The 24,797-nt window shown below is 43.2% G+C and overlaps 1 protein-coding gene across 1 annotated transcript; it reads left to right on the top strand.

Moving 5' to 3' along the window:
• Positions 1 to 3,745: 3,745 nt before the first annotated feature.
• On the top strand, positions 3,746 to 24,522 carry LOC137327129 (SPRY domain-containing protein 7). The gene is made up of 5 exons (XM_067992603.1): positions 3,746 to 3,887; positions 9,861 to 9,977; positions 15,599 to 15,765; positions 18,329 to 18,431; positions 24,108 to 24,522. The coding sequence occupies exons 1-5, from the start codon at positions 3,782 to 3,784 to the stop codon at positions 24,203 to 24,205; spliced, it is 591 nt and encodes a 196-aa protein (XP_067848704.1). The 5' UTR covers positions 3,746 to 3,781; the 3' UTR covers positions 24,206 to 24,522.
• The last annotated feature ends 275 nt before the right edge of the window (positions 24,523 to 24,797 follow it).

The raw sequence follows: 24,797 nt of genomic DNA, 5'->3' as shown, positions 1-24,797 counted from the left end.
CGTCTTGCATGCGCGGGGGCCATTGAGCGTGGGGTAATAACGGATTGTGCTACCCACGCCTAATAATAGGTCCTATTCAATTTTTTTTCCCCTTAAGTGCCTTAGCAAGGCTGGATATATGTGAAGCAACATCTTGCATGCCAAGGAAATGGAATTAATGTCTTTTAAGTAACTTTGCAAACAGGACTCTTTCTGCCAATAACTTTTTCTGGCACTTACAGGAGTGATATGGATAAGAGGAATTGCTGATTAAGGTTGACTTGTTGACTAATGCCATCCCTGTTCACGGGTATAGGAATCATCCACATTGGAATCAGCCTTGATAAGAAACAGTACTTTGGCTGCTGTCAAATTACCTGAAGTTGCACAAGAACCTGCTGACAATGATGCTGGTGGCAAGGCTTTCATTGGCTGTGCTGCAGTCATTGATTTCGATACATTTTAATCTACGCTCCAGTTTTGAACGCACCAAAGTAATTGTGAAAACGTGAGGCTGAGCGGTTTTCTGACTAATAATGGATTAGGTTATGTTAACCCCAGAGGACCTCAAGAATGATCCAAAAAGTTAGAATTGGTTGAGCCACATAAACATTTTGGGTCAGAAGGCCGAGAGAAGGTCATAAGATCCGCTGGGTTCAATGACTCATACAGAACCAATGGGCCATCAGTTCCGGTTGATGCAAGTTCAGGTAGTTTAGCAACAGTAAAAGTAGTGATCCTTATAAAGGCTTTTCTCATGGTAGAATTAATGGGTGACTCCTATACCTGTCAACAAATTACCCTTGGTCACCAAATCCTCATGCCAACATCACCCCTGACACTGCCAGGGAAAGTCATTGGTTGAAGAGGCCCATTTGCCTTTCTTCTGTATGCAAAATGTTGCTTCATGTAGCTGTAAGTGTGCTTCTTGGAAAGGGACCAAAACTCAAGGTTCCTTGGCTGGAGGATTAAGGAACATCATCTGGTCAGGAGGATCTCTTTTCAGCAAATCAGATACACGTAGCTAGGCCTGCTGCTGAGTTTGAAAGACATTGCATGATTCTGAAAAGAATGCAACATCGGTAGGCAATGCAGGCAAGGGTCTGTGGAAAGGATTCGTGCCAACTTCTGTATATCTTGAAGATGGATGCTGGTATCAACCAAACAAAGATTGAGTCAACAACAACAACAATTTGCATTTATATCGCACCTTTAACGTAGCAAAACGTTCCAAGGAGCTTCACAGAAGTGTAATAGAGCATTAAGGAGGCGTTGGCGTGTAAATCACAGAGAGCAGGATTGGGGGGGGGTGGGGTAATGACACAAATAAGAAGTGAGCAGCTATTTTCAGAAATCCAGTTATGTTGAAGGATAATTCAACGAAAGCATCTTCATTATTTTGATATCAAGTTTGTAAATTATATACACGCAATTTTGTAGTGATTATTGCACATTTTCCTGTTCTTTATTAAATAAATTGTCTGTTGGTTATAGCCCATGTCTGATGGAATATATATTCAATTCACTTACAGAAAACAAGGAGAATCACACAATGGCACATTCTAGTGAGCCATGTACAGCAGCAAGGGTTCGCTGATCGATCCTTGGGCCTCATTATTGTTTACTCAGATATTGGGCCAATAAAGGCACACTCCAGATCACAGGGGTTGCAAGGTCCAATACAGGTGTAGTCAGTGACTGAACCTAAGTAGAATATCTTATTGAATGGTGGAGCAGGTTCAAGGGGCCATATGGCCTACTTCTGCTCCTATTTCTTATGTTCTTATCTCGTATAAAGCCCAAAATATAATAGAGGCATTTACTTGTTTATTTTAAATGGTTTATGGTAGGTCTGTTAAAATGGCAGATGGGGACTTTCATTAAAATACATTAAATGCTTACCCGCTATTATCATCAAGCATTGTGTGTTTTAAGGTTTGAAATTAGATGTTTGAAATATACAGAAACATCTAAAAGAGGAAAAGACAGACAGATGTTTGGATGCAACCCTTCACCAGAATGTTGTTCTAAGTTTCGATAATATTGTTTGACTTGCATATCTCTCCTGGAGCTACTTAAAACAACAACTTGCATTTATATAATACTTTTAATGTAGAAAAACATCCCAAAGCACTTCACAGAGGTGCAATCAAAAAAAATGGATGCTCAGACAAAAAAGACATTGGATAGGCCTGACCAGAAACGAGGCCAAAAGAAGCAGGTTTTAAGGAGGGTCCTAAAGGAGGAGAAGCAGAGAGGTATAAGGAGGGAATTCTAGTCGAGCCTAGACAGCTGAAAGCTCGGCAAGCAATGATGGGATGCACGAGAGGCCAGAGTCAGAGGAATGAAGAGTAGGGAGAGTGATTGTAAGGCTAGAGAAGGTTACAGAGATAGGGAGGGTCAAGACCTTGGAGAGATTTAAACACGAGGGTGAGAATTTTAAATTTGAGGCGTTGGGCGACCAGGAGTCAACATGTGTCAGCGAAAACAGGGGTGATCAGTGAACAGGACTTGGTGCGGGATAGAACATCGGCAACACTGTTTTGGATGAGCTGCAGTTTACAAAGGGTGAAGGTTGGAAGGTCGGTCAGGAAAGTATTGGAGTATTTGATTCTCGAGACGACGAAGGCATGAATGAGGATTTCAGCAGCAGATGGGCTGAGGTAGGGCCAGAGGCGTACAATATTATTTAGGTGGAAGTAGGCAGTCTTTGTGATAGAGAGGATATGGAGTAAGAAGTTCAGCTTAAGATCAAATAGGACTCTGAGATTACCCAAGAGGGTGATGGAACCATTGGCAAGACTATGGAGTTTGTATGGAATTCTCTACCCCAGAGGGCTGTGGATGCTGAGTCGTTGAATATATTCAAGGATGAGATTGATAGATTTTTGGACTCTAGGGGAATCAAGGGATATGGGGATTGGGCAGGAAAGTGGAGTTGAGGTTGAAGATCAGCCATGATCTGATTGAATGGCGGAGCGGGCTCGAGGGGCCATGTGGCCTACTCCTGCTGCTATTTCTTATGTTCTTATGTAGCAGGGGCCGAAGACGATGGCTTTGGTCTTCCCAATGTTTAGCTGGAGTAAATCGTGGCTCATGGGTATCATCAGTTTACATGTGAATGTTGACCTCCCCCCACAACTCTGTGGATAATGTTTCCAAGGATTACAAAGAGTCAGTTTGCTTCTGCAACAGAGCATTCTAAGATGAAACTCACTCCAAGATTTATGAACATTATCCAGGGTGGTGAGCCTTCTTCTTGAACCACTGCAGTCCAAGGGGTGAAAGTACTCCCAAAATGCTGTTCCGTCAGGATTTCGACCCAGCGACATTCATGAATGTGAAGTGCTTTTGGATGCCCTGAGGCTAACTCTTGGCGTAACTGCTTCCAAGAGAACCCGCTCCCATCGTTCGGAGCCCGGTCAAACGCCAAGATCCAGGCGCCGGCCTGTCTCAATGGAAGGAGGGCGTGACGTCAGCGGAGGGGGTGTTGTGCCCCTCCCCCCGAGGATGCCAGTTGGAAGAGCGCGTGCGTGGGCCCGTGCAGAGTGAAGCGCGACGTCAGCGGGGGAGCGTGCGCGCGTGTCCGCGCCGGGGCGTGCGTGACGTCAGTGGGGGAGCGCGCGCGCGCGTCCGCGCCGGGGCGTGCGTGACGTCAGTGGGGGGGCGCGCGCGTGTCCGCGCCGGGGCGTGCGTGACGTCAGTGGGGAGCGTGCGCGTGTCCTGGTTTGCGCGTGTGACGTCAGTGCGTGCGTTCGGAAGCGGTGTGACGTTCTCGGGTTGAGCGCTGAGTGTCGGGAAGATGGCGTCGTCGGTGTTTTGCTGCCTGAGGTGGTGTGGAGATGGAGGCTCCGGGCACATTCAGCTCAAGGAGATGCCCGCTGTCCAGTTAGACACACAGCACATGGGTGAGTGAGCGAACGAGCGATCCAACTGAATTAATAATTCTCGTTACTGTTAACGTAAGAAAATAAACCAACCGCCGCAGCACTTCCTCGGTTCCTCATTTAATTCCTTACATTTAATGTTAGCCCGACGCCAAAATAAAACCGGGCAGATTATAAAGAGGCGCCAAGCCTGGTCCGCAGGGCGACAGAGCGTCAATTCAGATGGGTGACAATCACTTATTTTGCTTTATCATTGGGACCCATGTTTGATGTGGTCCATCTAAAGTAAATAGCTTAGCAGTCTGTCACTCTGGTTAATCGCCTCTGACGCAGATGTGTTGCATGACAGAAGCTCTCAGATTGTGAGGTGATTCCACAACATGCTGGTGTCAATAGTGTATTTATTGGACGCGTCTCGGCGGGCATCGCCACACCGGGCGGTGTCGGCGGGCATCGCCACACCGGGCGGTGTCGGCGGGCATCGCCACACCGGGCGGTGTCGGCGGGCATCGCCACACCGGGCGGTGTCGGCGGGCATCGCCACACCGGGCGGTGTCGGCGGGCATCGCCACACCGGGCGGTGTCGGCGGGCATCGCCACACCGGGCGGTGTCGGCGGGCATCGCCACACCGGGCGGTGTCGGCGGGCATCGCCACACCGGGCGGTGTCGGCGGGCATCGCCACACCGGGCGGTGTCGGCGGGCATCGCCACACCGGGCGGTGTCGGCGGGCATCGCCACACCGGGCGGTGTCGGCGGGCATCGCCACACCGGGCGGTGTCGGCGGGCATCGCCACACCGGGCGGTGTCGGCGGGCATCGCCACACCGGGCGGTGTCGGCGGGCATCGCCACACCGGGCGGTGTCGATAGTCATGGTGGCGCATCGCCGATGCAAGTCAACCGCATTGTCGGTAGTCACTCCAGTCGCAATAACACGATTCCCTGTCTGTAAGATTCAGCAAAAAATACACAGATGTTACCGCGTGGAAATAGGCCATTTTGCCCAACCATTCCATGTGAGTCTTTACCCCCCAGAAGAGCAAATAGTTTTAATCACATTTACACACCCTTCAAACCTTTATACTTCAGCCACCTATCCAATCTAAACTCGAATGTTGACACAGTTTCTGCCTCAGCCACTGACCCTGGAAGTGAATTCCACAGTGTCTCAACTCTGTGTGAAGAGGTTTCTTCTGCTCTCTGTTCTGAATCTCTTGCATTGAATCTTGTATCAAGTTCCTCATTCTCAACCCCATAACTACTGGAAAAAGTCCTGCTTCTATCTACCTGGTCCCGTCCTTTAATAATTTTCAACATTTCTATCATATCACCTCTTAATCTGCATATTTATAACAAAATAAGCTCCAATTTTTCAAGTCTTTGTATTTGTTTTTCCTCATACTAGGCAGCATCCTAGTGAATCTGCATTTTACCCTCTCTAAAGCCTTAATATCGCTCCTGTAGTGTGGAGACACAAATATCATAATAACACATTTCTTCATGTATGCCTTTAAAAAAAAAGTTTTATAATTGTTATTTCTGGAATGCATTACTTAAAAATTTGAGACCCCTCCCCCTCCCCCTCCCCCTCCCCAAGAAGGATACTTGTGTTGTATTTTAACCATCCAATTGTACAATTGCTATGGATTCATTATACCAGCAGGCAGCATTCTGCTGTGGCTTAGTTTGATAGTTGATCTCTCATGGCATTGCTCAGAGACAAGAGTAAAACATCATAGAAGAAAAAGTATTGTAACTTGTATTTCCTGCTAGTCTCTTACCTGTATTGCATATATTTTTACTAATTTTATATAATAAATATAAATGAATCCTTTCCCATTTACCTTCAATTTATGACCCCAGCATATTTTTGCAGTCCCAAAAAAAACAGTTGAAACCAGTTTGTGACATCACGGTCTTTATGATGATCTCAGACCAAAGGCAGCTGAGATTTTCCAGTCACATTGTTCCCACAGACCAATCGTAGTGCTCAAAATGAATAAGCAATGGTTACCTTGGAAGTAGTCTTGTAATGAGCAGGAACCAATGAGAAGCAATTATCACCCAGCAATAACATACCAGATCTTTCATTCATGTTGCGATGGACCAGACACAGCACTGAAAGATGCCATTGTTCAAAAGTGACACAAAATGGTGACATGGTTACTATTATCTGTTGGGACAGTTTCAGTTACCATTAGCTGATGGTGCTGAAAAAATGTGGATGCCTGAGTGTGATTAAGCAAGATGATGATATCTCTCAGTGAATTACATGGCAGTAGCCCAGTTGTAAGGTTGCCGAGTTCCAAGAAAAGAAAAATGAAGTGCTATAATGCTGCATCTTATCAAGTAACCAGGCATGTTGTTGAACTATATATACACTATAACCCCTGGTTTTAACAATCCCAACAGCAAGACCCAATTTTTTTTTTCCCCCAATGGAAATCTTTTACAGTCCCCGGACTGACCCTGATACAATGATGGAATTTAAGCTGAGGCTAATTTTAAGATAACCTATTGTAGTGTGAATGCCGCATGACGTACGCATTCATTGCCTGATAAGACGTTCCGCCATCTGCATACAAACTGCAGCCAGGCAACGTGCATGAAGATGGCGAGTAAGAGATCTTCCTTGTCTCTGAAAACAAAACATCAAATCACCGATGATCTGGACCATAAAGGAAAATTGCAAGCCACAATCTGCAAAGAACTCTGCTTAGCGAAGAGCACTGTTGCAACCATGTGGGCCAACAGGGGAAAAAAATCCAGTCTGCTATCGCCGAAGATGAAACATCGATCCAGAGAAAACAAATCCCTACTGCCCTCATGAAAATCTTGATGAAGGAGTCTATCGCTGGATTAAAAGAGCCAGAGAGTAACATTCCAGTGTCGGGAAAGGTGCAAAGGCTGAAAAATTTGCCTATTCTTTAGGCATCGAAAACTTCAAATGTTCAAATGGATCGCTGGATCGCTTTTAGCAGTGGCATGATTTAAAGTTTGAGAGTTATCGGAGTAAAAGGTTGGGGTTAACACATAGGTGACTAGCACATGGCTGACGGATGTTTTTCCATCTCTTGTACAGAACTATAGTCCAAGAGACATATATATAATGTTGAAGATGCCTGTGCTGGCACCATAAAATACCAAAAAGCGAGTTACTCTTCTACAAGGGAGAAACATGGATGGAACCGATCGCCCCCATCTTTCATTGGTAAAGCAGTGAATCCCAGGTGTTTTAAAAATGTAAAGACACTGATGGTAATGTGCGGGAACAACAAAAATTCATCAATAACTGGAGACATCTGGACTGAATGGATCAGATCTTTGGACAGAAAAATGCAACTTCAATGCTGTAAAATGCTGTTGTGCATCGACAATGCCTCTGCGCAGCCGAAAGGCAACGACCTGAAAGCAGTCATTGTGCACTTTCTTTCGCACCCACTCCCCAATGCAACGTGTTCTACAGCCCATGGACCAGGGTGTTATTCAGTGCTTCAAATCCTGGTGCAGAAAGTTCCTACTGAGGAAGATGATAGAGTGCACGGACAGCGGTAAAAACAGCACAGGCATTCTGCAAGCCATGCAATGGGATCAGGTGTCGGAAACGTGTTTTGTGAACTGCTTTAAACATGCTGGATGATCTGCAGAAATGGCAGTCAAAAGAAGGAGTTGCCTTAGAGAGGAATGCGAAACACTGAATTTCTGAAACAAAATGACAGGAAATTGAATTTGAAGAAAACCAAGGCCCTACACGAGCGACAAGGACATTACTGAATCAGTGACTTTGAGTCGGGGAGAGGATGAGGAAAGTTCCGGTGATGAGGATGTGGAAGTCACAGAACCAGTTATCCCATTACTGGATGAGTTCAGAAAGGCAATCGCAACTGTACGAAACTTCACACAGTCATTACCTGGAACTGAGGATCTTTTTCGACTGGTTAACGAGTTAGAAACAGTTTGCATTGAGAAAAGCATGAATAATATGAAGCAATCTACGCTGTATAGTCTTTTGTAACAGAATAAAATGATCAATTCAGATTGGTAATTTCTTCATTTTTTCTGCTGCAGCAAATCAACAGTGAGCACCCTGATGTAACAATCTTTTCTGCCGGCCCCAAGGGGAGTTTGTTATAGTGAAGTTCGACTGCATTTGGTTCTTTTTATCCTATTCCAGTGACGGCAGGGAATATTTTTCATAAAATTCAGTCTAGTTTTATTAGCGGTCAGGTAATTTACAATTCTCTAGGTTCAAATTTTTTAATCGAAAACTGACATTAATACATCCACAAGCATAAATTGTAAGAATCACAACACTAAATCAGGAAGCCTTACTATATTCATAAGATACCAAAACTATGGCCGTGATTGTTCCCAAATGATAACCAGGAGTAGTTTCACTGCCAGCAGTGGCCTGTCATTTTACCTGATGGTAATCATCACCATTAGATTTCACTTGTTCCTCTTTAATGACTAGTAGCAGCACAGATATACTGCAGGAGAACAAGCTCAAAAGAAGTCCTATTGATCTACTATCCTCATAAGTGTTTTTTATGATGGAGATTAAGGCTGATTTCAAGCTGGTCCTATTCGCTTCACATCACGTGTATCTCCATAGATTTTTGGAGATCAGTCATACTGATACAATTAATACAAGTCACATAATGTTGTGCACCCTGCCTGCTTAACTATGCACTGATGCTACATCAGTCAGATAGCTGTAAGAAATGTGTGAAGTTCACACAGTCAACCTTCAGTATTTCTGCCCTAGTAAAGGGGAAATGGGGAAGAAACTTTTTTTTTCAACTTGTCTTACTCTTTAACTCCCAAACAAAACTAGCAAAAGTACCAATATGACACAACAAATATTTTTACAACAGTTAGGGTTAGGGTTAGTTGTAAAAATATTTGTTGTGTCATACTGGTACTTAGTTCCTTTTATAGTTAAATTAAAAAATCACGATTGCTTTGCTAAAACAAATTGATGTAAGTAATTTCCTTATAAGCAGTTCTTTTCATTTTCACACATTTTTTGAAAGCTATTTGGTCTGATGACTTCTCTACAAAGGCTCCAGCCTCACCGATAAGAAAAGGACAAACTCGTAAATGCCTTCACAAAGTTACCAGGATCCAATGAATTTAAATAACTGTTAAAATTCAAAAGGGTCTGTCAATCAAAAATATATTTGAACAAATCACATAAGATGTTTTCTTTTGAACTGAAAGGCTAGGCTCCTCCCTTGGACAACAAACACTGATTTCAGCAACAAAATATGAGCTGGAACATTCTTGTGTGTTGAAGCTGATTTTTAACCCCGGATGTACCATGACAGATCCAAAGAAGCCCTTACCAACCTACATTTTAAGCAAAAATGCTTTTTTTTAATCACGGTTTTCTTATAATTATCCAGAAAAATAAGAAAAACAACCACTGTAACAGACTTTACTATAGAAATGAGTATGATAAGTGTCAGCTCAGTGGTAACACTCTCACCTCTGAGTCAGAATGTTGTTGGTTCAAGTCCCACACCAGAGATTTGAGCACGTAATCCAGGCTGACACTCCAGTGCAGTACTGAGAGAGTGCTGCACTGTCAGAGGTGCCGTCTTTTGGATGAGAAATTAAACCGAGGCGACGTCTCCTCTCTCAGGTGGACGTAAAAGATCCATTGGCACTATTTCGAAGAAGAGCAGAGGAGTTCTCCCCAGTGTCCCGGCCAATATTTATCCCTCAACCAACATCACTAAAAATGATCATTATCATATTGCTGTTTATGGGACCTTGCTGTGAGTACTTCAAAAAGTACTTCATTGGTTGTAAAGCAGTTTAGGATGTTGCGAGGTTGTGCATGGCGCTATAGAAATGCTAGGTTTTCTTTCTTTTCTTTTTAGCATAGATTGAGCTTTGCTACACCTCTGAATTGTCTTTTAATTTTTTTTGGTATTTTCTTCATATTGCTAATTTTCTTCATATTGTTCATTCTATCTGTCTTGATAGGAACTGATGTTGTTATTGTGAAAAATGGGAGAAGAATATGTGGCACAGGAGGCTGTCTAGCCAATGCACCTTTGCATCAGAACAAAAGTTACTTTGAATTCAAAGTCCAATCAACAGGTCAGTAAATATGTCAGAGAACCAGGGCCACCCTGCTATATTCCTTTAATGGCCATTTAGTGGAGCCCACTTTATAACCAGTTTGGCCTTGAGACTTAACATTGCATTTTTCTCTCTGCTGGGTCTTTTAACAGTACACCTACTGTCGTTGTTGCATTAAGTATCTAAATACGGTCTCACCTGTGTCTACTTGGGTCTTTTCTGAGCTGAAACCTGAATAAAATTTTATTTATTGCAAAGTGAACCACAAACTTTCAATAATTGGAACATAAGCTGACATTCAACCCAATGTGTAAAACATCAACATCATAGAATATGGTATAAATGTTCTATTGAGCCCCAGTTATATACTCCCCCAACCCGCATTCCTCTTTCTAATTAACCAACAAATAGAAACCATGAACATTGAAGACACAGAGAACAAACAGAAGAACACAGTTCTGTTCCATTTAAGGACTGGTCAAGTATGCCCATTGCAGTTCCCTGACCCTGGGGGAGAAGCTTGAACCTGGACAACTACACAGAAGGAGCCTTCCACCTGCAGTGCGATAGCACCACATCTCAATCCTGTACTCCAAGGCCGCCTCATCCCTTCGCAAATCTGGTGGCACAGCTCAACCTTTCCCATATTATAAAGTGCCAGTCTCTCCAGATTCATATTCTTAAGGGCCGCATCGACACAGTGAGAATCCATTGGTAGCTTTCTTGAGTGCTATGCCAGGATAATGAGCCTCTTTACCACCAGCAGTGCCAGTAGAATCAGTCTGGTGAACACTGCAGCTTTTACATGTAATATTAATCACAATATATATTTTAAGATCATTGTCAATTGCTACGCTCGCTGCCCTGATTATGGAATGCAGTTATATAAATGCAAATTGTTGTTGTTATGGTACCCACAGTAACCCTGCTGCCAGAAGGGGAAGATTTTAGGACAGTGTCACAACACCAACACCTACCCTCTTAGTCCAATTTTGCCATTCCATGCAGGGTATTATCGAATCTTGAACGAAATCAACCTGATCTGTACACTGCCGGATGCTAAACATGTGTTAGACCAAATAGTTAACCAATTCAAACCCAAGATCCTTCTCTCAGCTTTTGGGTTTTGTAAATTATCTATCTCCCATTTAAGTAATTGACTTGTGGACTTTGGTTTTGTAGGTTTTTTGCTGGATAAAGTTCTCAAGTTCTGACGCATCCATAGACTGCCTGCCTGGGACCATCCTGGGAGTGGTCTTAATGCTCTCTAAACTACAAGAACGTATAAAATTTCTAACGTGGCAGCTTGAATTATGTGTTGGGATGACTTGAGGAACCCTTCTTCATTCACATCCCTAACACAGCTAACTTCCACTTTTGCCCAGGCATGGAGTATAAAATAAGGATTCCTCCATAAAGGTGCTGCGATAGAATGTGATAAATCCGTCTTAAGCCAACATTTATAGGCCAGTAGCTCTAACAAAAGGAGCATATTATTTGGAAATTTCAAGTCTGTGGTAGGAGCATAAAATAAATTCTATGGGGAGATGACTTCAGATTCCTCACCCTCTCTAATTCCAGCCAGCACACATCCTTTACTGTGAGTAAACCATGTATCGATGTTTGAGTGCCCAGTCATATAATTTGGATCCAGCGGGCCCAATCCACCCCTTGTCTTGTTTCCCTGCATTTTGGTTAAGCTTAATTGAGGGTGTTCTTCCCCCCCCCCCGCCCCCGCACCACCCACCCAAAAGGAAGTTCAGGACCTTGTGTCTAATCTTCCTGAACCAATGTGCCTGTCCTTCCAGATAAATCTATTAAAAAAATTAGTTTTGCCCTGTCATTATATTCATCCTGAGAGTATTCATCTTAACAGATAATGGCTTTCCATCTCTCAAGGTCTTACCTAATACCAATCAGTAACTTGGAAGTGCTTACCTCTAATAAGTGATATAGGTTTGGGACAATAATTGGATCTTCCATTTAGAAACCAGGTACAGTCATATCCTCCAACTTCACTGCCACCAACCCCCCAACCCCCTAGTTAACTTTGGATTCTATAAATCAAGCCATAATCCTTAATTCATGCCATCAGATGTAGGAGGGAGGACTGGAGATTCTGTAACAAAAATAATATGTTGGTTGCACTGAGACATAAGAGCATTACTGCATGTAGGTTTTCAGTAATATTGGGCAGGAATGTTTTGTAGAGTTGTTATACTATGCACCCAGTGACTTACCCCTCGCAAATCTTATTGCCTTTCCCACCTCAGCTAGCTGTATGGGCCACTCCAACTGATTGGCTAGGGACTGATCTGGTTTTGGGATCATAAAGCCTACAAATAAGCGATCATGCTCATGGTCTACCACCTGGGATTCTGATTGGTACAGAAACTCATAAAATTTGCAAAATCTTATTTAATTTCAACAGTCAGTCTCCATTCTCTTGACCTATTCCTAACCCTATGTGCTTCAGCTGTCTGTACAGAACCTTCCCACTTGATCTCCTTTACCAAAAGAATTTTTGCTTGGCTATGCAAATTCTGTTTGTTCTGCAAGTAACTATTTAAGATTATGTTTAAGCTTTATTAACTCCCCGAGTGTTTCTTCTGAATATGTAACCCTGTGCTGCATCTCCAGGTGACCCTGAGCCCACAGCCTGGACAATCTCTCTGCTTTCTCTTTATTTCTGACTGAAGCATAGCTTCATTGTGTCCCCAAGTTTACTGACCATAAGAGATAGGAGCAGGAGTAGGCCATTTGGCCCTTCGAGCCTGCTCCGCCATTTAATGAGATCATGGCTGATCTGATTTTTACCTCAACTCCACTTTCCCACCTTTTCCCCATATCCTTTTAAAGTTTCCCACAAAGATGCCTCAGAGGCTGCTGAGCTGCTATTTTCCTGCAGGTATGCTTATTGATCACTATCTCTAACCTTTGTATGAAAACGGGAACAAATAGCAATTTATTATTCATTCTCCCCCTTAGAGACTTGGGGGGTAATTTTAATCCCGAAGAACAGGTGGGTGGGAGGTTAAAGTAACAGTTTTTTGGAGCGGGACCGCATCCCAGCTCCAACATGTCCGCTTCCGGGTTTAACCCAGGCCCATTAGGATGCACACACATAAAAGAAACCCAGAAGTCCCGTCTCCACTTAAAGCCGGTGGACCGATATTTAAAGGGCCAATTCAGATACTTGAAACACTTGTGGATTCTGCAACAGAAACGGATTTAACTACCCCTGAAAGTGTCTCCGTGGCTTATGAAACATGCCAATGAAACAGAAGCGAGTTGCAGCCGAAGCTCATTTGGCCTTTTAAACCAGTGACTGACACATCTCAATAAAAGGTCAGGTATTGCAGCTGGGCACATTTTCTCAGGCAAACGTTTGGCTGGGAGTTCTTTGTGTTTAGACAGAGAATTCTTGTGTTCAGATAAATTTACCTAGATTTTGGAGCCCCTCAAACTGACAAGATCATGGAGGGGGGGACGGAATGGATGTATTCCACAGTATACCTGAGGAGGAGGCATATCACCATCCGCAGCAGGCATGTCGTGCAGTTCTGGGATCTGCAGTTGCACAAGACAGAGGTGCAAAACAAGAATCTGAAGAACAGCAGAGAAGACACCAACAGTGGAGCTGTGGCCGCAGGAGGCATTATGCACATGAGAGGGTCTACAGGCAGAGGCTGACCTTCCTGGACCTCTCTGAGGAGCAGTGCCTAAGCAGGCTCAGAATTAGTCGCCAGGTGGCTGCAGACATCTGCAACCTCCATGCAGCGCTGCTCCCGGCGGTCACGCATTGCCCAGTTAAAGTCACCATTACCCTCAATTTCTTCGCCTCCAAATCCTTCCAGGGCGCTTTCGGTGACATCTCCAGGGCGATTCAGTCATCTGCACATAAGTATATACGACAGGTCATGGGTGGTTGTTTACCAGGGCATCCGACTACGTCAACTTCCCCTGCAATGACATTAGCCAGACTGAGAGGGCAGTGAGTTTTCTCACTCTGGCTGGCTTCTCATGGGTGCAGGGCACAATTGATTGCACACATGTAGCAATCCAAGGACCTCCACATGAGCCAGAACTGTTCAGAAACCAGAAGGGTTATCATTCCATCAGGTGTACAGCTGGTGTGCGACCACCAATTTCTGCAGGTGTGTTCCAGGTTCCCAGGCAGCTGTTATGATTCATTTATTTTGAGTGAGTCCAATATCCTGGACCTCTTCCACGTAGAGGACAGACTTAAGGGCTGGCTCCTTGGAGACAAGGGATACCCTCTGCAGATGTGGCTCATGACACCTGTGAGAAACCCCACCAATGAAGCACAGCATTGATACGACAGTCACATCGCCACCAGGTCTGTCACTGAACAATCCATAGGAATATTGAAGATGCACTTCAGGTGCCTGGATAGATCAGGGGAGCCCTTCAGCATCCGCCAGTGAGGGTGTGCAGAATAATTGTGTGCTGCGTCCTGCACAACATAGCACAGAAGAGAGGGTTACAGGTAGAGGAGCTCGAATGCGTTAATCTAGCATCCTCATCTGTCGGCAACATTGAAGAAGAGGAGGAAAATGAAGATGGGGAACTCATCGCCAGAGCAGCGGCACACGTTGCTGCCTGTGATGCCAGGAATTCCCTTATCTCTAACGGATTCTTATAATGATCCCCCGCCCCCGCTTTGCACAAAACAGACCTTCAACCATGAACACATCCATTGCACACCCGTCCAATGGATGTCGTCATGTCTTGGCATTCATGATCATGCAAATTAAATGATGATTTCACACACACGACACAATAATGGCTAAGATGTGGCAGTGGTGGTGATGATTAAATTTAATGTGCCATAACAAACAAAACATATAAATGAACAACATGACATCTCGTCACACACCGTTATGCATACCCTTGGTGAACCACAGTTGCTTAGCCTTTCTCTTTCTAATGCTTCTTCATGGTGCATCCCCTGTGGCAGAGGTAGTGACAGGTTGCCCAGGTCCCTGCCCTGACTGCTGAGATGGCCTATGACCTCTGGGTTTTGATTATAAGCTTCCACACTTTTTAAAGTGTATATTTTCCTCCCCTTGTTAGGTTCTTCCCCAGCCCCACTTTGTGCTACAGCTGGCCAGTGACCTGTTCCAACAGCTTGGACTGTGCTGCTCCAGAGCCCATCCAGAAAACAAGAGAGCAGCCCAGAGTGCTGACTTTTGTTTTTCCTCTCTCTGCATTCGTTGAATAGTGCCTAGCCTTCACTTTCTGCCTTTCCTTAATATCTTGCACAAGATCATGAACTCAATGGTGTGGGGAATTCTAAATGCCAATCCGTGCCATACCACTCTGGCACAATATGTTGGTACATCTGTGCAAGGCATCTCTGATTTTTTAAGTCTCATTACAAGTAGCATAGCAGTTATTGCACTTCTTAAATTATTTGGTGTTTTGCTTCAGATGTAGGGCAATCTCAACTCAGATTGTGATTCCGGTTCTGATGTCTTGAGTTAGGATTCTAAATCTACCACGATTGCTTTTACATGAACTGTGCTTCTCAAGAAATTAAAGCAAACTTAGCTCCAGTTTAGATTTCAGGAAACCGGTACGAATTGTAACCGTATTGCACTTATATTCTACTTTAGGAGTCTGGGGAGTTGGAGTTGCTACCCAAAAAGCCAACCTTAACCAGATTCCTTTCGGTCGGGATGCACAAAGTTTAGTGCTTAGGCACGATGGAGCCATTTATCACAATAATGAAGAGCGAAACCGACTTCCAGCTAACAATCTTCCTCAGGAAGGAGATGTTGTGGTACGTAAAAAGGAATTCAGGGTTTGCAGATACTCAATAGGGCTTTTGGTTTTCAAGGCTTTCCTCACTGCTGTTTATTACATTTAATGGGATACTTTTTTTTTGGATAAGTCTCCCTGATGCCTTTGCAGCTCAGGCTGCTCTAGCTGAAACCAGTGTTGCTTCTCGCATGTGCGCTATTGCTTTAAGGAAAGTACAGGCAAGTGGCAGTGAAGCTGTGTTGCTCTCCATACAGGGAGGAACAGCAAGGCTTCAGTTCTCCCTGTTCTCTGCCATCAATTTCAATGTAGCTGCTGCTTGTGGTGACACTGAGACCAAAGCTCTGGAATTCCCTCCATAAACCTCTCCACTTCCCTCTCTCCTCCTTTAAGACACTAGTTGAAACCTACCTCTTTGACCAAGCTTTTGGTCACCTGTCCTAATATCTCCTTATGTGGCTTGTGTCAAATTTTGTCTGATAACTCTCCTCTACGTTTTACGCACTATATAAATGCAAGTTGTTGTTGTTGATGGCAGAATCTGGGCTCGCACCTCTGATGACCAGAATCCCACCCCAGAGGTGCTTTCCAATAAGTCGAAGGCAACATAATGGTCACATGTACAGTGGCAAATGGAAGACAAATTAATGGATTAATTTCAAACAGATATCTGGAAAGTAAAAAAAAAGTTACAAATTCCTAACAACAATGATTTGACTTTTTCTTGTTTTACAAAAATAAAATGTGCTTTCCCTCGTCACAGCTACTGTCATAGCAGCACTGTGTCGGGCTGTGCGCAGCCACCAAACTACGAATATTATTGATGCTCAGTGACCTCTTCGAGGGTCTGGTTCTGCACTCCTTAAAATAAATGTCAATGGATTTCAAAGCTGAAAAAAAGAACATTTCAGTTGCTACTATAAAAGAGTTATTAGAGGTCTCCGTCACTTGGTGCTTCTTACAGTATACAGGTCCTTCTTAATCCAGGGAACAAATCCTCACTAAGCATAATGCAGATGCCTGATTCAATTAAATACATTTTTATTGGGAATATTGCATTTTGTTTTTAGTTGATCAAAAAGACAAAAACTCAAATATGCAAAACAAGTCCAACGATAGCCAGAAATTCGCATCCTCCCATTCATGGTCATTAGGTTTCTCCGTGTTTAATTTTAATATTGAGATCATGCCATGTAGAGATCATTAGAGGAGCTTGCTATAGATTTCCTATTGACGTACTTCTGTTTACAGAGGAAGAACCATTTATATCTTTACATAGAATTTATAGCACAGAAACAGGCCATTCAGCTCAACAGGTCTATGCCAGTGTTTACGCTCCACGTGAGCCTCCTCCCACCTTCATCTAACCCTATCTGCATACCCTTCTAGTCCCTTCTCCCTCATGTACTTATCTAGCTTCCCCTTAAATGGATCTGTTATTCACCTCAACTACTAGATGTAATGGAGGTGAACTGTCACAGAAAGTAGCCCACGTCTGAGACTGGTAGCTGCGGTCCAGGGTTGAGCCCAGGAGAGAGCTCTGTGCAGACCACAACGCCATTAGGACAAGTGGCCGTACCCTGATCAACAGTAAAACTCCATTTGTCTGCCAAAAAATAGAAACTAAAAATATACTTATACAAAATTATTGATCCATTTTAAAACTTCCAAAGAACCTTCCTCCATTTATAAGCACATTGCAATGACTGCATTGCAGTGGATGATCTGACTTCCACCCTGGCTGGCGCATTGCAAAATGCAATATTCTCCATCTTGCTCCCTTAGTTCATCTCAGGCCCTACGTTCAAAAAAGTGAAACAAAATGTATGAAAATGTAGTTTATTTTGTGCTGTCTTTTACCATAAATAAAATAAAATGTTGCTCTGAGATAGCCTATTTCAATCAGGGCAGTGGCACTTGTGGGGGAGGAGAGGACAAGAGAAGGAGGGCTGCTAGAACTGACCTCGTTGTCCTTGGACTAAGAAGAAAAAACGTTGGTGAAGGTTTGATGCTCCTGATTGTTATCCAGTGATGCCTGGAAAGAGTCCGTTGTGTGCAAGTTGAGGGCAGGGCAGCATTAAGCTCAGCTTTGCTGGCCCCTGCAGTTGAATAGCTTGCTGATACTCACTGGACAGGATACTGGAGGGTTGCTGGGAACTTACACCAGAATGAATCAGCGCTGTAGAACTACAAGAACTCTGGTTCTGCTGCTGAGAATCTACCGGTTTAAAAAAAATAAATCATTCAGATTTTTTAAAATCAAAGAGAATAACATTGATATCACCTTCCAGGGCTGCTGTTTTAGATATGAACAGACTGCAGCTGTCCATTCCTACCCAGCTGGCTCTTGTCCCTATTTTTCAGACGTTGTGTTTGTCACTTCCATCGTGAGTGGTGGGTGCGGCAGTGAATTAATTTGGTGAGAGGCATAACTAGGGGGATTAGTTTTTTTTTCAAATGGCCTGTTTTTGAAATAGAGCTTCTGAATTCTGAATCTTTGTGTTGAAGAGTAGTTTATTACAGTTACATTTAGCTACAGAATTATGCAATGATTTAATTAAATTTAACCAATTGTTTTTTTAAAGGGGCTCACCTATGATCATGTGGAACTGAACGTTTATTTGAATGGAAAAAATATGCATTGTCCAGCATCTGGAATTAGGGGTACAGTGTACCCGGTTGTGTATGGTAAGTGAATTTATACACTATACCGGAATATATTATTGTCTTCATGAGCTACATAGGTGTGTACTATGGAACCTCAAGGACCACAAATAAAGTTTAAATCAATGTTCCCATTAATTTGCTTGTATCTGACATTGCTGAACTGGTGTTCCAATTTATATCCACCAGTGCTAGGAACAAACCTCCAGCCCCACAAAATCCAAACAGGACAAACCATGTGTATGTATATCCGCAAATAGGACTGAGTTGCCTGGACTTTGAGGGTCGGATTGCCAGGGTTCAGGGGTCAAATGTAGTTTGGGCACCCCTGCTGTAGTGCGTTTAAAACCTTGCTGGGTATCTTATTCAGTAGTAAAATGTTGGGAAGATCGGATGTTGTAGTAGTCTACCCTCTTGGGCTGTCAGGGTCGGATAAGAGGTTAGAGTTCATGGCAATCATTGATGGTGTACCCTTTAGCGTTGCTTTGCAGGCATAGAATGTATAATCGAGATGACCCCAAAGATCTCTTTCCCCTGCCCCCACTGAAAAAAATGTAGACTGTTGATTCCAGCCCCTTCCTTATTTTAAAATGCTTCCCCCACCCCCACCACCCAATGGCAGGCAGGTGACCTGCTCCCACACCTCTGCTAGTACCACAATTGAGCTAACCATTAAAATTGGGATATTGTGGCTTGAAGTGAATTGCTCTATGGATTTTCCCTTTCTATGGAAAGCAGATAAAACTTTCCTCTGCCCCAAACAGATTAAGCCAAGAACTTAGAGTAGAGTATCTTTATAAGCTTCACCAGAATTAGGAACGGCAAAATCTGAAACATCTGCTCTCTATCCTGGAATTGGCACCTCTGTTGATTAACCTGAATTAGTAATTTAACAGGGAGCCAAGTCAGAAGAAATAATTCACGGGGAAATGGTTTCTGCGCAATAAAGTAGTTCTGGAGAACTATAATCCTGAATTAGATAAGGCTAAAGTGGACCTTACTTCAAATTAAAACATTTTAAGACTATATTTTTGTGGTGGGAGGGCTTTTTTTTTATTATTTGGATTGCACTTTCCCAGAATTGTAGAGGCCAAAAAACTAGAATTGTTCAGTGATAGTGCTGCTGTTTCACTTCAGTGTCGAGGGAATTTTTAAACACTAGGGGGTGCTAACTGCAAAGATTTACGATCACTGGTACAGAATGTGTTGTGTGCAAGCTGACTCAGACCCTTGTGACCCAGATGAAGTTAAACTAGCACTGTAATTTGTTTTCAGTTAGTGGATCAGTGTTCTGTCATCACAATATTTATTTTGCATTTGTTTCATTTTTTTGTTGGTATTAAAACCATGTTTTAAACATTTTTCTGCTTTGGAAAATGTTCTATACCGATCGGATTTGAAATCTAAATGCTTTAAAAGCTGATCTGTTTTCCCCTAGTGTTACCCTTTCCTTTCCTCCCCTCTCCTCTTTTGAAGGTGATGACTCATTTACAGTTCTATGAGTGCCAGCTGTTCGCTGGTACATTTTTCACAACAGTCTATACAATGTTGCTAAACTATTTGACCAGGTCAGTGGGCAGACGACATCAGAATTCAACCTGACCCCACCCAATGTCCACACAGATGCAGTTTCCAGCACAGGCTATTGGACAATGATCAGGAGGTGGAATATCCCTTTCCTGAATGATTTTCACCTCCTTAAACCAGAGAAGCTGAAGTCAGTTGTAGCATAAAGTCACACAACAAAACATTGCGTAACATAAGGTAGCGCAACCTAACGTAGCGTAACGTTGCTTAGCATGGCACAGCACGACATGGCGCAGCACGACATAGCACAACACATCAGAACATAGCATGGCACAGCACAACAACATAGCAAAACATAACACGGCATGACATAGCACAGCATATCACAACAAAACTTGGAAGTGTAGTAAACAGTGAGGAGGATAGTAATAGACGTCAAGAGAACTGGTAGAATGGGCAGACACGTGGCAGATGAAATTTAAAGTGTGAAGTGATACATTTTGCAGAAGAATGAGGAGAGGCAATATAAACCAAATGGTACAATTCTAAAGTGGGTGCAGGAACAGAGTGACCTGGGGGTATATGTGCGCAGATCATTGAAGGTGGCAGGACAGGTTGAGAAAGGCGATTAAAAAAGCATACGGAATCCTGAGCTTTATAAATAGAGGGGTAGAGTACAAAAGCAATTAAGTTATGTTGAACCTTTAGAAAACACTGGTTTGGCCATAGCTGGAGTATTGTGTCCCGTTCTGGGCACCGCACTTTAGGAAGGATGTGAAGGCCTTAGAGAGGGTACAGAAAAGATTTATTGGAATGGTTCCAGAGATGAGGGACTTCAGTTACGTGGATAGACTGGAGAAGCTGAGGTTGTTCTCCTTAGAGCAGAGAAGGTTGAGAGGAGATTTGATAGAAGTGTTCAAAATCATGAAGGGTTTAGATAAAGTAAATAAAGAGAAACTGTTCCCATTGGTGGAAGGGTCATGAACCAGAGGACACAGATTTACAAAAGAATCAAGGGCGACATGAGGAAAAACTTTTTTATGCAGCGAGTAGTTTTGATCTGGAATGCGCTGCCTGAAAGGGTGGTGGAAGCAGATTCAATCGTGGCTTTCAAAAAGGAATTCAATAAATGCTTGAAGGGAAAAAAATTGCAGGGCTCCAAGGAAAGAGGGGAAGAATGGGACTAAATGGATTGCTGTTACATAGAGCCAGCACGGGCTTGATGGGCCGAATGGCCTCCTTCTGTGCTGTAACCATTCCATGATAACATAATGTCCTTGCTATTGGCTCTGCTTATTTGTACTGTAAGGCAGGTCCGGTAACAACAGATAACTACATGAGTGCAAAATTCAGGCATGTGCACTTTCTCCAAAATTAGATATGTAAAGATAATGCAAGGTCAAGTTTGTGACTTTGCCCATAACTCTGATCATCCCTGGTACCACATTGCCTGTTCAGGTAGGCTGAGGATCAGTAATCTTGTGGCCAGGCCAGAAATGGTAGACGTGACCTAACTGCCACTGCCAGTCGCTGTTTTGTTCATTTTTGTTTATCGTTGCCACCACTGGCACCCAGTGATTAGAGGTACCGAATGAAGCGCCCTTTCCAAAGGGAGTCTTGGCATCACTTTATTTACTTCACAAGGTCGTGTGTGACAGCAATCAGGATACCAGGGACACCGCTTCCAGAAAATGGGGTATGAGTCACTGTCTGCATCTGGGCCTGGTATTCCCGCAGTTTAGGGTAACCATCTGCTCATGTCGTGCAGGCAGTGTGCACTTCAACTTCCGATTAATGGACGGCAGCACTACTTTTATAGTCATATTGCTGGCCAGTACAGCCAGCTGCCCCATGCCAAACTAAAGGTGGCAGGCATGTCCTTATCATCACTAGATTAGTAACAAAAGGGGTTTATATTCCTGATATTGTGTTCTCTAAAAAGTTGGGATTTCTTCCTATTTTAGACGTTTGGGCCCTGAATTTCCGCAGGATTCTCCCAATCTCCCGCTGTAACTTTTCCCCAAGTTATTATTTGGGATATTAGGTGAGTTTACTGATTAATTGTGCACAGCTCAAAGGGTGTGCTCAGTATTCTAGGAAGGGGAGAAGAATGGGTATAAATCTAAATTGCAGACCTGTTTAGTTTTTCTGCACTAAATTAAAAGAGTGAGTCTGGTGTAGATATCAGTTATGCATTCATCACGCAAAGGACACAGCAAGGTTGCTTTTCCCAGTGCAAAAATAAATATCTGTGCTCTTGTTCCAGAAAATTTTATCAAGGGATTCTGTTAACCATCTTTGAGTAGCTTACATAACGTTTGTAAAGTTGTATGATTTTAAAGTGGAGTTCGGTGTGCAGTTATACAGGTCATTAAAAGTGGCAGCATAACCAGATAAAGCCATTAATAAGGCTGTAATATTATAGATCCCATTTTCCCTCATCACTGCCTTGTTTGCACTCATATCTAACCCATATGCGGTGGCGTTCTGGGTTGCTAGATGTGGGAGGAGACAGGCAGAATTAAACTTAAAGGCAAACGTAGGTATTTTAGAACTTCGCAGAACTCTCCTTTCTCCACCAATTTTGGATTTTCTGTTGGGGGGGACGGACTTTTTTGTGGCCCTGCCAATTGCTTTACCACCTTCTATTTGCATTAGGGCTGCTCCCCCGCCTCCTTCTATTCATGCAGTGCCCAGGTAAATAACCCATTGGAGATTCCCCATCTGCCTTCACTTCCTAGTGGTGTCAGCCATGGCTCAGTTGGTAGCACTCTAGCCTCTGAGTCAGAAAGTTATGGGTTTGTGTCCCACTCCAGAGACTTGAGCACAAAATCTAGGCTGACACTCCAATGCAGCACTGAGGAAGTCCTGCACTGTCAGAGGTGCCGACTTTCGGATGAGACATTAAACCAGGGGCCCCGTCTGCCCTCGCAGGTGGATGTAAAAGATGCCATGGCACTATTTCGAAGAAGAGCAGAGGAGTTCTCCCTAGTGTCCTGGCCAACACTTATCCCTCAACCAACTAATAGATTATCTGGTCATTTATCTCATTGCTGTTTGTGGGACCTGGCTGTGCTCAAATTGTTTGCCTCGTTTTCCTATATTACAATAATGACTACACTTCAAAAGTAATTCACTCGCTGGTGCTTTGGGACGTCCTGAGGTGGTGATAGGGGCTATATAAATCCAAGTTTATTCTGTTTGGAAAGCTTTCAGGGCTGTTTGCATTGCCCCTTTAAGCTGCTGCAGTATTGGCTTTTAAATCCTGCCGTTTAGGCTATGCCAAATGGCGATCTCCCAACAAGTGCCACTGTTAGGCTGGTTGGTCCCAGGAGCTGAAGTCAGCTCATCTCCCAGCCAGTGGATGTGAATCGTACTCCACCGTTTACTGCTCTGGCTTTTGCCCAAGTGGACAACCTAAGCCATATTGACCCCTTAATATATTTCTGTCCTTTTACACTGGACTCTGATTTAAGGCCTTTCCAACTGTATCTATTTTCTTATCTTTTAAGTCGATTGTTACATAAAAGGGTATTCTCTGACATTTTGTTTTACTTTTACAAGTCAGCACTCCATTTCCTTTTTAAAATAAAGCTGATCTATTTTCCTTCTTTGGCCTCAAAGTCATTCAGGTACAAACCCCTGAGTGCCTTTACATATAGTTTGACCTCAACTCAAACTTATATGGGAATCATTTCTATATGCTGGGTTGATAATACATAGTTTTGTACCTGGCCGCGCTCACCCTTAAAAAGTCAGCATAATTTTTACACAAATGAATGTGTTATTTCACATGGAGATGTCTGCTAGCCACTGGGGACTGAACATTGACAGTAATTCCACATGATATTTACACCCTTTTGGTTGTGAAATAGAGGCCTGCTGTAACAAAGTGCCATTGTTGAAAGCTTGTGAGCATTTTAAATGGGCAGCACCATGTTACTGCAAGACACATGTGATGATATCGGTGGACAATGCCTTGTTGTATTAGAACAAGTTGCAGTGAGCAAAGTACTGCCACTGTTTTGTGGTAGACAATTTCATCTGTACAAATTGGTTTGAGTGGTGAATGGCCAAAGCGAAATTCCTTACATTAAAACCTGGTTTTTAATTCCAGTCAGTAATGTCATGGACATACTTTACTATGTGATGTTTTTTCTTTTTCTTTTCCAGTTGATGACAGTGCAATTTTGGATTGCCAGTTCAGTGAATTTTACAGCCCTCCGCCTCCAGGATTTGAAAAGATTTTGTTTGAACAGCAGATCTTCTGATTTGCACTGTGTAAACACACACTCACTCACGCTTACCTAGCCTGGTCCTGCTTAGATATTTGTAACTTTGATTTTTGGTCTATAGTTTCTCCAGTGTAAGTTATTTGAATTGTCAGTACCACGATTGGCAACACAGCGTACAGAAGTTGGGTTTATCATGCAATCATCTTTCACCATTTTTTTTAACGTAAAAAGCATTATTTTTGAAGTGGGTAATGACATATAAATGTGAGGTGGACTAAATAATAGACCTTATGCACATTGTTCCCAGTGGAAGATAAAGAAATGAAAGCTCAATTGTTTGTCCGGGAGGAGTACAGCATCACAATCACTTTCTGTGTTAGTCACAAATACCAAATTACACTAGCGACATGGCTAAAAATACTTTAATTGTATACATTTTTGTACATTTTTAATCACCCAGCTCTGCTCAGTATTTATTTTTGGTTTTATGCTATAATCTGCTTCCCTTTCTCTATGCAACATTGGATGTACTTTAGGTATTTTCCGTCCTAACTGTATTTCTCTCTGTCCCTATCTGCGGTTGCTTTTATTCTTCTTTCCAGTCGCAATTAAGTCTCACTGTTGTGGT

This window comes from Heptranchias perlo, chromosome 11 (assembly GCF_035084215.1).
Source record: "Heptranchias perlo isolate sHepPer1 chromosome 11, sHepPer1.hap1, whole genome shotgun sequence".
Taxonomy (NCBI): domain Eukaryota; kingdom Metazoa; phylum Chordata; class Chondrichthyes; order Hexanchiformes; family Hexanchidae; genus Heptranchias; species Heptranchias perlo.
This window is presented reverse-complemented; position numbering and strand designations above follow the sequence as displayed.